The following is a 12,851-nucleotide window of genomic DNA, read 5'->3' as shown; positions in this document are numbered from 1 at the left end:
GGACACTAGTGTTTATTGATGATGGACAGACAGGACAGAAGCAGGACAGAATTCCGAGGTCTTCAGAGACATGCTGTCTGCTCAAATCCAGCTACATGCAGTCAAACTGATTGGTATTTATACAGGGAGTGCAGAATTATTAGGCAAATGAGTATTTTGTCCACATCATCCTCTTCATGCATGTTGTCTTACTCCATGCTGTATAGGCTCGAAAGCCTACTACCAATTAAGAGGGATGCAGCAGTCTCAAAATTGCAAAGCTTCTGAAGCGTGATCATCGAACAATCAAGCGTTTCATTCAAAATAGTCAACAGGGTCGCAAGAAGCGTGTGGAAAAACCAAGGCGCCAAATAACTGCCCATGAACTGAGAAAAGTCAAGCGTGCAGCTGCCAAGATGCCACTTGCCACCAGTTTGGCCATATTTCAGAGCTGCAACATCACTGGAGTGCCCAAAAGCACAAGGTGTGCAATACTCAGAGACATGGCCAAGGTAAGAAAGGCTGAAAGACGACCACCACTGAACAAGACACACAAGCTGAAACGTCAAGACTGGGCCAAGAAATATCTCAAGACTGATTTTTCTAAGGTTTTATGGACTGATGACATGAGAGTGAGTCTTGATGGGCCAGATGGATGGGCCCGTGGCTGGATTGGTAAAGGGCAGAGAGCTCCAGTCCCACTCAGACGCCAGCAAGGTGGAGGTGGAGTACTGGTTTGGGCTGGTATCATCAAAGATGAGCTTGTGGGGCCTTTTCGGATTGAGGATGGAGTCAAGCTCAACTCCCAGTCCTACTGCCAGTTTCTGGAAGACGCCTTCTTCAAGCAGTGGTACAGGAAGAAGTCTGCATCCTTCAAGAAAAACATGATTTTCATGCAGGACAATGCTCCATCACACGCGTCCAAGTACTCCACAGCGTGGCTGGCAAGAAAGGGTATAAAAGAAGAAAAACGAATGACATGGCCTCCTTGTTCACCTGATCTGAACCCCATTGAGAACCTGTGGTCCATCATCAAATGTGAGATTTACAAGGAGGGAAAAGGGTACACCTCTCTGAACAGTGTCTGGGAGGCTGTGGTTGCTGCTGCACGCAATGTTGATGGTGAACAGATCAAAACACTGACAGAATCCATGGAAGGCAGGCTTTTGAGTGTCCTTGCAAAGAAAGGTGGCTATATTGGTCGCTGATTTGTTTTTGGGTTTTTTTTTTCGAATGTCAGAAATGTATATTTGTGAATGTGGAGATGTTATATTGGTTTCACTGGTAAAAATAAATAATTGTAATGGGTATATATTTGTTTTTTGTTAAGTTGCCCAATAATTATGCACAGTAATAGTCACCTGCACACACAGATATCCCCCTAAAATAACTAAAACTAAAAACAAACTAAAAACTACTTCCACAAACATTCAGCTTTGATATTAATGAGTTTTTTGGGTTCATTGAGAACATGGTTGTTGTTCAATAATAAAATGATTCCTCAAAAATACAACTTGCCTAATAATTCTGCACTCCCTGTAATACAGATGGACAAAGGCCCAAAACATACAGCCAAGGAAACCCAGGAGTCCATTAAAGTAAAGAAGTGGAAAATTCTTGAATGGCCAAGTCAGTCACCTGATCTTAACGCAGTTGAGCATGCATTTCACTTGTTGAAGACTAAACTTCAGACAGAAAGGCCCACAAACAAGCAGCAACTGAAAGCTGCTGTAGTAAAGACCTGGCAGAAACCCAGCATGTGATTATGTCCATGAGTTCAAGACTTCAGGCTGTCATTGTCAGCAAAAAGTTTTCAACCAATTATTAGACATTTTATTTTGATTTATTTAATTTGTCTAATTACTTTTGAGCCCCTGAAATAAAGGGATTGTGTTTAAAAATGTTTTAGTTCCTCACATTTATATGCAATCTTTTTCTTCAGCCCATTGAATTAAAGTTGAAAATCTGCACTTCATTTTGGTAATGTACAGAACCAAAATTGGAATAAATTTGTCTCTGTCTAAATATTTATGGACTTTAGTGTAGTTGGACTAATGCCTCACCAATTACAACACTGGGATTGGGTTACCATCCAATCAGGTGATGGGATTAGTAGCTCAGGTACAGTTACTTAAGTACCTTTCCTCCTCAGCTTTGTGTGACAGAAGTTAATTTGCGGTCAAATGGCGACCACACACAACAATGTGTAACACAATATGCCCAAATGTGCAGGAAGCTTTCCTTCCCCTACACTCATATTTGTGTGATGATGATGGGGAATCCCACCAACCTGTTAGGTTTTTTTTATTATTATTATTATTATTTTTTTTTTTAACATTTAGCTGATTAGAAGAAAGATAAAAAGAAAAGTGTATGGAAATGATTAATTACTAGGGTCTTTAATATAATGCTCTGGTATTACTACAAAAGAACAGACAAGCTCTTTAATACATATAGACAAGAAATGCTAACAAACAAAAATGATTATTGTTACACAAATAAAAAAAACAATATGTGAAGGTTTTATGCTGTTTGAAGCTCTTGGTGCTATGTGTGATGTTGGAATTGTAAAATACAGGGTGGGCCATTTATATGGATACACCGTAATAAAATGGGAGTGGTTGGTGATATTAAAGTCCTGTTTGTGGCACATTAGTATATGTGAGGGGGCAAACTCCTCAAAATGGGTGGTGACCATGGTGGCCATTTAGAAGTCAGCCATCTTGGATACAACTTTTGTTTTTTCAATAGGAAGAGGGCCATGTGACACATCAAACTTATTGGTAATGTCACAAGAAAAACAATGGTGTGCTTGGTTTCAACGTAACTTTATTGTTTCATGAGTTATACAAGTTTCTGACAACCTATAAAATGTGTTCAATGTGCTGCCCATTGTGTTGGATTGTCAATGCAACCCTCTTCTCCCACTCTTCACACACTGATAGCAACACCGCAGGAGAAATGCCAGCACAGGCATCCAGTATCCGTAGTTTCAGGTGCTGCACATCTCGTATCTTCACACCATAGACAATTGCCTTCAGATGACCCCAAAGATAAAAGTCTAAGGGGGTCAGATCGGGAGACCTTGGGGGCCATTCAACCGGCCCACGACGACCAATCCACTTTCCAGGAAACTGTTCATCTAGGAATGCTCGGACCTGGCACCCATAATGTGGTGGTGCACCATCTTGCTGGAAAAACTCAGGGAACGTGCCAGCTTCAGTGCATAAAGAGGGGAAACACATCATCATGTAGCAATTTCAAATATCCAGTGGCCTTGAGGTTTCCATTGATGAAGAATGGACCCACTATTGTACCCCATATACCACACCAAACCATCACTTTTGTTGTTCCAACAGTCTTGGAGGGATCCATCCAATGTGGGTCAGTGTCAGACCAATAGCGGTGGTTTTGTTTGTTAACTTCACCATTCACATAAAAGTTTGTCTCATCACTGAACAAAATCTTCTGCGTGAACTGAGGGTCCTGTTCCAATTTTTGTTTTGCCCATTCTGCAAATTCTGTGCACCGATCTGGGTCATCCTCGTTGAGATGCTGCAGTAGCTGGAGTTTGTAAGGGTGCCATTTGTGAGTAGCTAATATCCGCCGAAGGGATGTTCGACTAATGCCACTCTCCAGTGACATGCGGCGAGTGCTACGCTGTGGGCTCTTGCTGAATGAAGCTAGGACAGCCACTGATGTTTCTTCATTAGTGACAGTTTTCTTGCGTCCACATTTTGGCAAATCCAACACTGAACCAGTTTCACGAAACTTAGCAAGCAGTTTGCTAACTGTAGCATGGGAGATGGGTGGTCAAGATGATAAAGAGTAATGGTGAAAAATCATATTGCATATTAAGTTTTTGCTAATGTTTCATTTGTTACAGGCTCTGTTAATTTCTCTTCATGTAACGTGACCTAAAAAAGTGTAATGAGTTATTAGCAGTAAAACTGATAGCAAGTCTGGTAAAGCAGCTTTTTTTTATTATGCACTACAGACTCTATACATTGTTTTAATGCACATAGCAATTATAACATCAGACATCCAACTTAGGAAGGTGAACCATCTAAGCAGCGTTTTAATGCACAGTACAGACAGAGAACTGTTAACTTAGCTTTCTCCTTCTAGCGCAGCTTGTTGAATTTATTTTTCCTTTTGGGGAAATATAACAAACACAATACTGTTTGTTCAGCCAGGAACTGAACTAGAACTCAAATGTTATCGATTTACTCTCACTGAAAAAGCCACAGTTTGAAAATGCACTTACCCAAAATGTTAAAGTATTCTTTTAAATTAAAGAATCATCACTATAATTATTGCTATTTCTTTTTCTGATCACTTAATCAACAGTTTATAAGTTTATAACAGTTTGTAAATTGTTGCACAGTCTTGCTGTGCAACAATTTACCCTCGTTTTCTGTGTACAATTGTGCTCCAGATTCTCCTGGAAACCTGTAATGGCACAAAAGCACGACAAAGACTCGGGAAGTGATTAGTGGCTTAATGAGGAGGAGGTTTTGGTGGGAGTTTGGGGCCTGTATGGCCACGGGTGAGGGGGTTAGAGTTTTGGGGCTTAAGAGGTCAGTGGAGAGGTTAATTAGGAGCACGGCTTTTGTTTATGAGGGGATAAGGAGATGCAAAGGAGATTCACTTTGTCTCCTCATAGTGTTTCTCCAGCCACCCTGGAAGTGTCATCCACCCGGTTTTAGCCACCTCTGCTTTCCCTCCTCCTCCCCCCACCTCTGATAATTACCCTGCAGCTTGGTGGAGGTGCAGCTGAATTAATATGATTGTCTCCGTTATAACACACTTCCTTCCTCATCATGCATGCACACATACACTTTGAGTATCTTTCCTCAAGTATGTTTGGCATGTCCTTCCTGCTTCCACAGAAGAACGTTTTTTCAACTTGGAGGAGCTCTGGTCGTGACTGTCGCTCAAAGCCGGTTGTGTGAGTCCATTGTTCTGCTGTTACAACACAGATAAAACGGTCTGCAAACAGAAGCATCCACAGACTCGAGCTCGAGTCGAGCAGAATGAGTGAGTCCACATGATGAGTGCGTGTCTGTGAAGACGAGTAAACAGAACTGACAGCTTTCTTGGCCAAAACTTTTACACCACTTTCATTGTGTCTTAAACTGTGCATTAAGTGCATTTAGAAATTAGGCAATAATTGACAAGCTGATGTTATCACCACAAAAATAGTCACAGATGATTGCAAGACATCCTCTGCAATATATGTGTGTAACTGAAGAATAGAAAGAGGGCCAGGAATTAAACGGGAATTATGTATTTATTCAGTGCTTTGAAATGACTGCGAGTGTGTGTGTATATATAATTATTATTTTAATTTAATAATGCCTAAGTTTATTTTATTAAATCGCTAATTAGCAATCCCTTCCTGTCTGCCATTTCTGCTTCTTCTGCCAGTTCGATAACTTATGTTTACTTTACTCGTTAATTTTGGGAATCTTCACCTCAAGGTGTCGTGAAATACAGGTGGGGAAATCTGACTGGAGCACCTGCATGTTTGAATAAAAGTAATGATGCTTTAGAGGAGAATCTTGTTCCATTTAAATTGCATGGAGTTACATTCCCTAACACTGTTTGGATTAAATGCAATTTTTTGTTTTAGCCCTTCTGTGTCTAACCTAAGTGGATGTTGGCCGAAAAATCATGTGGAGTTTTATGTAACTGGAGCTCGTATTCACCTATATTTGAATGATCGTGGTCTGTGTAAAGTTGTTTAACTGCACATTGAATCTCTGGAATATCAGTATAAGCAAAAAGAAGTGCAATTTCAGCAGTACGTCTCAGTTTTCTTCACATGATAAAGAAATGTTGCTGTAGTTAATGAAATAAATCTGTCAGCACGATTCTTTGGGCTTTAATTGTAAAATACTATTGTTCAAAATTACGCAAAAACTTTTAGCAGCCCATTGCCCAATCAGTCCTGTAATTATAAGATGACATTTTTGTTAATTCACAGAAAATGTTGTTTTATTTATTTTACTGTGGGCATTTTGTGGGAAAAAAAATCAATTGTAGTGAAAAAACAACAACTTTTCCGTCATTTAATTCTTTATCTGTTATTGCATTACTTTGGTGCAGATTGGCTGTGGGAGAGGTCTTGTCAGTAGGACAAGCTGTAAAATACATGAAAATGCATTTAAAAGTCCAAAACATTTCCCCTCCTTTACAGTTTCCAGAAGATGTCCAGTAGGCTGGATTGAAGTCTTTGCTAGACCAATTCTGGTCCTCGAACCTTATGTTTGATGCCCCACTGGTAAAACCTTTTACTACATTTTGCAGGAATGTGCTGGAGAATGGTTAGAGACAATCTGTCTGTGATGTTACACATTTCCATTCTATACCTGCAGCTGCATAAAGCCCAGAAATATGCACCTTTACCTGCCTTGAAGGCTGATAAGACGTTGGATGCCACCAAAGACGATATAAAAGACTAAGATAGCGTGCTGTCACTCGGCTTGTGAAGTCCTGTAGCAAAGCCTCAAGATATACCAATGTGACAAGGAGGGGTGGTTCTGATAGTAAAACCACTTGCTCATTGGCTAATGACTTGAAAAGTACTTCGCCAATGAGTGAGCAGGACATAGCATGGCTATTCCTCATTTATGAAACTTTTTTTTTTCCAAAATGACCCAACATGAGCGACTTAGTCCTTGAACTCAGCAGGAAAGGTCAAGAAAGAAAGCCTATTCCCAAAGACTTCTATAGGACCAGATATCTTTTTGCAACCACACCTATCATCATCTGGTGGCCTTCAGATAGAAGTAGGTTTAATGCACTACCACATTGGCTTTGTGTTTTTTTACAACCAGGATTTTATGTCCACCACTGTGGACCATTACTTTTGTTGACGCTGCTTACCCTCAGCTGTCCAGAGCAGGTATCTACAGGGCAAAAGAAAAATGGAGGCCCAAGCAGTCTAAGATCTTAAAAGCTTACTGAACTTTCTCCTTGTCTAGTTCTCTCTTCTGTTTTTTTTCTCCTCTTCTTCTGATTCCCGTGGGTTCTTTGTTTGCATAATCTTTGCAGTGCTACATGGTTTCACTGAATACATGCTTACAAAAAAGTGATCACAAAACATATTGATCGTTCATTGTGCAACTAGCTGAAAGTGAATGAAACATTTTTTCATTTTGTCCCCGTCCTTTCACTGTAGGAAATGAGGCTTTCCTGAATGTTACAAAATTAAGGGAGAAATGTGTTCCATAGGGGAAAAAAATAAAAAGAAAGATAAAAAAAAAATGCTACCTGGCACAACATCACATAAATTGTCGGGAAATGTTCATATTTTTAATTAAATTGGTTAGAAATGATAAACTGCAGCACTTCCTGGACACTGTCTCCAGCAGACTGCCACAAGGACATTTAGAAAAAAAAAAAAAAAAAAAAAAAAAGACTGCCACAAGGACAGATGCAGGAAATCTGTGATACATTGTGCAATAGCGCGGGACAATGCAGCACATCTGTCTAACAGATTATTATCTGTTCTCTTGTGTTAACATGCTATTTCAACCTTGCACTGTCACTACACTTTACACTATTTGCACTCTGAGCCACTTGGATGCTATCTATTTCATGCTTTTACTTAATTTAGAAGCCATTTTTACTGATAAAGTTTGCTTTATTTAATTTTACTCTATACTTTATATGGTCATTTTATTGTGTTGTCTTGTATTTTAATTGGATTTTAACTTTATTTTTTATGCTTCTTTTTAATCAAGGCCCTTTCTTTTGTGTACTTCTTACCCTGTTGAGCTATTGTAATTCGTTTATGTTGTACTTATTGTATTTTATTCTTATGTTCTATTCATTTAACATTTCTACAAAATATTGCTATTAATCTCTACTTTGTGAACAGTCAATTGGTTTCTCAACATAAAACTCACTGCAGCACAAAAATGATTCTTTTAAACTGATTTTTAGTTTTTCTGTTATTATTTTCCTCAGTGTAATCAGTTCTGTCCCTGGTTAGCTAGCATAAACTAATGTAAGTCTATTATCTACAACCAACCACATGACGTCACGTTCCGTGCTGACAGAAGATGGCTCCGTACATGTTCTCAAAATGTAAACTTTAAGCACTTCTTTCTTAAATTGGTGATTACCTGTTTAGTGTTTCATGTCCTCTTTAACGTCTGCTGTTAGAGAACTTCGAGGCTTGAATGACCACCCTGGTGATCTCAGTAAAATCAGTATCAAAACCCATTATGTCGAAATGTCTTGCATACAGTTTATTTGTTGGATTAATTTAAATTTGAACATATGTATATTTTTCACAGCCCTTCCTCTATTGTTTCCTTGTTGTTTTGCATTAGATTCTTTAATATGTATAAAATATTTGGGATTATTTATTATTTTAGGCTTACTTGATTTGATTTAGGGATTAACCAGAACCATATGTGTCACTCAGGGTGGAAAAACTGGCACACAACCCCTCACATCACAGTGCAGGGACATCTGTCTGTTTGGGTAATTGGCATTAACCCTTTTAAGCCGAGTGACACCATTTTTTTTTACAGCCCACACATCTGCATGGGGGTATTTAGAGGGTGTTTCTATGTGACAGAACAGTGCAAGACGGTGTCCAGCAAAGATATAAAAGATAGTTTTTGTTGTTTCGATCAAGTACTTTAGCTTGCACATACAAGAGGACGTTCCACTTATTTACACTCGTTTACTGGACTCTGACCATCGTGATCAACCCCAAACTTAACTCTAGCCTTGCATTGCATGCTAAAATATAATGTTCTCCACTGCAGCAATTTTGTTTATTGTCCTAAAAAAGGAGGAAAATCAACACAGTATGACAGTTTAAACAGTTTTATGTGCTCATACCTTAAAGAATACAAGCACAAACATACACAGAGGGGCAAAAGTTGCCACACTTCAAAGCATATGGCCCAGGGCAGCTAAAATGTGTTAATGTTGATTGAATAAACTGCTCCATTACACTAATGTTAGCAGGCTGCATAGACCCGATGCTAATCCAAGGTAAGAGAATGGAGATGGAGCAGCTTATCTCTAAACTCATGGATATTGGAAAATGATTAGAAAAGTGATTAGAGTGGAGGGAGACCACTTAGAGAAACATACGCTTTCAGGTTCTGATGTTGTTCCCAATCACAACAGGACGCTACGCATTACTGCTATTAATGATGCAAGCAGCTTACTGCAAGGAAGAGAGAGGTTATGAGACTGAGGTGATAGGTGTTGATTGCAGTTTTCAACATAATCACCATGGAAATTTAGAATTACAGTGCACTATATACTCACCACCAGGACTTTGCTTTTAGTTCTTCTGCCTTCTGCCGTCAGAGCTATGCGTTTCCCTCTTTCTTTATAAACTGTTATATTTACTATGTTGGCACACAGCTTGCACACACAAAGCCTTCACATTGCAACAGTACAAAGAAATTCAAAAGCACTGAAAACTGTAGAATGCTATTTATATTTATTTGTTTATTTATTTTACGCTTGCACAGTTGGTGTGGAGTACCCATAATTTTGTTGTACATGTACAGTGACAGGACTATTCTTCTTCTTCTGTTGACACTGACAGATTAAAAAATTGATGCTGTTTTTGTTTTTGCACTGCAGCCTCCATCTACAGGGGGAAAACAGAATCAACTGTCCACATTAGAAATGCAACCGAAGTGAATTCATCTGTACAGCTAGTGCCAGAGATCACCCAGCTGTGTTTGATTGACAGTGGCGCCATGACAACCCCGCATCAGCTCCCGGGTGTCCAATGAGAAGTCAGAGTCAGTGTCCCTCCCTGACTCCCAGGTGAGTTTAAAAATCAGATTTAAGCAGATTTCTGTCAGATGGTTCACGGAACGCTTTCCGCCTCCTTTTTGGCTTCAGTCTGCGAGCCAGATGGTTTTCAGGTCTCCCCTCGACTTTTTCTCAGCCTCCCGCCTCCTCCTGCCGCACTTTGCGGACGGGTCCCCTGTCCTGGCTCGCTCTCAGTCCCCGGATGACTCTTCCGTGGCTTGCGCTCCCGTTGCCCTCCCGGGACTGTGTTTCTCTGCTGCACAGATCGCCAGCGTGTGCGAGACCCTGGAGGAGACAGGAGACATCGAGCGGCTGGCCCGCTTCCTCTGGTCGCTCCCGGTGACCTCGGACGGCCGCGACTCTATTTCTGAACACGAATCTGTGCAGCGGGCTCGCGCTGTAGTAGCCTTCCACACGGGAAGTTTCCGAGAGCTTTATCACATCCTGGAGACTCACCGCTTCACGCGCGCCTCGCACGGTAAATTGCAGGCGATATGGCTCGAAGCGCACTACCGGGAAGCAGAAAAGCTACGCGGGCGGCCACTCGGACCCGTGGACAAGTACCGCGTGAGGAAGAAGTTCCCGTTACCCAGGACCATCTGGGACGGAGAGCAGAAGACACATTGCTTTAAAGAGCGCACCAGGGGCCTGCTGAGAGAGTGGTACCTGCAGGATCCGTACCCTAATCCGGGCAAGAAGCGGGAGCTGGCACACGCCACCGGACTGACACCGACCCAAGTAGGGAACTGGTTCAAAAACCGCAGACAGAGAGACAGGGCGGCAGCAGCCAAAAACAGGTCAGTAGATTTGACTAGGCTGTGCCCTTGGAAGGTGCACTGAGGTTTGTTTGTCTGTCTTTTGTTTTTGTTTTTAAATAAATGCACGAGTGCATTTGGAGATTTTTTTCGTATCAAGTTACCGTATCTATATCACATTTCAGTTCAGTTTCATTCAGTTTTATTTATGTATCAAATCAAAACAACAGTGTGATGAGACTACTGTTCATACTTACTATTCAGTTGGGAAGTACTCTAGCTAAGGGTGCGCAAAAAGGCCATTCATGCGTAAAAGCGCACGCCCTGCAGCTTGTAGGTTTTCGTTTTCCAGTTGCACAGTCGGTCTTTCTTCACCTTTCTGTCACTACAATTTACTTCAGGGTCAGTGTGCGGGTCAAGCACCGTGCTGATGAAGGCAAAGCAAGGCATGCATGAATGGGCACAAATTGCTCATCATGCAAGGATAGACTCCAGTTTGACAGGGACGGAGATGGCATTAATTTAGTTCATAGGCTGAATTTAATTTCAGTTTTAGTTATAAGTGTTGTGTTCTACTTTACCTAAGTTGATAAAATTTACTTTTTTCCCCTCTTCAGTAATAGGTTGCAGCACCACCACATGTGTTCCGACAGAGCGCGTGCACTAAGCAGAGGAGGCTGTAGTCCAGACGGGAGCACAGAGCGCGCGGATGGAGAAACTCTGCTCTCAGTAACGGACAGTGACTCCGACTTGGACGTCTGACACTTTTAAAAGTGAAATAAACATTTAGGCTCTGCCGTTGGTCAGCTGTGAGGAGAATGTGTTTGGACAAACGCTGGTCAGGATTTGCTCTGCAATAAATTCGGCGTATAAAACGCAATATTATTCCACAGGCGAAGCTTACGTTAACTTTTTCTGGGTGTTTTTCTTTCTTTTTGGTTTTTGGTGGTCTTCAGGTACAAATTTTGAATTGTAACCACCGATTTTATTTAAACTGCGTTATTGGAGGGTGAGTGCACATCTGCTGACCCAGTTTGTCATGAGCATAATTAAACACGCATCAAGCAATGCACTCCTGTTGGACTTTAAACCCAGGGACCCCCCAAAGAGAAGACTGAAAACTGCCAGTGAGCGAATCACTTTCATTCTCACTCATTTTCTCAAATTATGTGTCATAAAAAATCAGTCTAGTTGTTCCTTTAGAGGCTCAAGGTGGACTCCTAAATGTTTACTGTAGACAATCAGTCAGCACCACTGAATTTTGCCTGCTCCCTGTCTGTTTGTATTTTAATAACCGTTTTTTGTCAACTTGCCATCTTTTCGTTATTTAAAATTTACTGTGTAGCCATGTTCTGTCTACTTGATGTTCATTTTAATGCTGAATAAATGTTTTTTTGGTATTTTATAGAAATAAAGTTATTTATTATATCACTGTTATGAATACTTTTGTAATGATCCGTAACCAAAAACCTGTCATGTAAACAGTTAACACACACACAAAAAACACAATTTATGATTACAGTAAATACTAGTATTTACTAGTATTGATTGCAAATGACTCGCATGTGGCTTCAGCCTAAAATGTGTTCTTAAGGGGTAACCTAAAGGGATTTATCAAAGCATATAAAGCTTATCAAAGCTTTGTTATTTTCTGATTGATCCAAAACCCCAAATAAGGGAAAACATATAGAATTGCAAATAAAAACTTTGCTTAAATAAACTCAAACTATCCCTTTTTTCAACCAGTTGAGTATTAAAACCGTGCAGAATACGTTTAATAATCGTGTTGGATTTTCCGTAAGTATTCGTTTATTTTTGCCTACTTTTGCGATCAGTATGTTTAACCTGACTTTCCCGCAAAATGGCCTCGATTCCGGTCCACACAGTGACCTTTTTTGTATGCCAAATATTTTTATACACCTGTATACATGCAAACTACGCCTACATATATGGATAGATATTATTTAAATACTCTCACTTTCTGGAAACGCTATTTAACAAAGTAAATGCACACCGGCTCCACCTAGTGGTAACATTAAATTCAATTTCTGTAGAAAACCAACGACTGTTTTCTACAGTCATTGGTTTATACCCGTTTATGTAAGTCCAATCTGTTAAAGCTGAAACTATGCAGTAGTTGATACAATACTTCAATAGTGATTCACCCACTCTACAGTAATATAACCGGACTTTACTGCACCACTACTGCCTTTATTGGGGTTTTTAATGTATTGTACATTTTAAGTTAAAAAAGAAGAAGAAGAAGAAAGAAACAGAGAGAGAGAGACTTTTAATTCTAATGTGCCACATGTC

General features: G+C 40.2%; 1 protein-coding gene across 1 annotated transcript; it reads left to right on the top strand.

Annotated features, from left to right (window-relative positions):
- Positions 1 to 9,576: 9,576 nt before the first annotated feature.
- LOC113027806 (homeobox protein SIX3-like) lies at positions 9,577 to 11,913 on the top strand. Its single transcript, XM_026177622.1, has 2 exons — positions 9,577 to 10,580; positions 11,156 to 11,913. The coding sequence occupies exons 1-2, from the start codon at positions 9,886 to 9,888 to the stop codon at positions 11,298 to 11,300; spliced, it is 840 nt and encodes a 279-aa protein (XP_026033407.1). The 5' UTR covers positions 9,577 to 9,885; the 3' UTR covers positions 11,301 to 11,913.
- Positions 11,914 to 12,851: the final 938 nt, after the last annotated feature.

This window comes from Astatotilapia calliptera, chromosome 8 (assembly GCF_900246225.1).
Source record: "Astatotilapia calliptera chromosome 8, fAstCal1.2, whole genome shotgun sequence".
Lineage (NCBI taxonomy): Eukaryota > Metazoa > Chordata > Actinopteri > Cichliformes > Cichlidae > Astatotilapia > Astatotilapia calliptera.
Note: the sequence above shows the minus strand (reverse complement) of the source record. Positions and strands in the feature narration are given on the sequence as shown.

Coding starts and splice junctions, on each gene's coding strand:
- LOC113027806 (XM_026177622.1), top strand. CDS start 9,886: ATGGTTTTCAGGTCTCCCCTCGACTTTTTCTCAGCCTCCCGCCTCCTC. Junction 10,581..11,155: donor GCGGCAGCAGCCAAAAACAG/GTCAGTAGATTT, acceptor TCCCCTCTTCAG/TAATAGGTTGCAGCACCACC.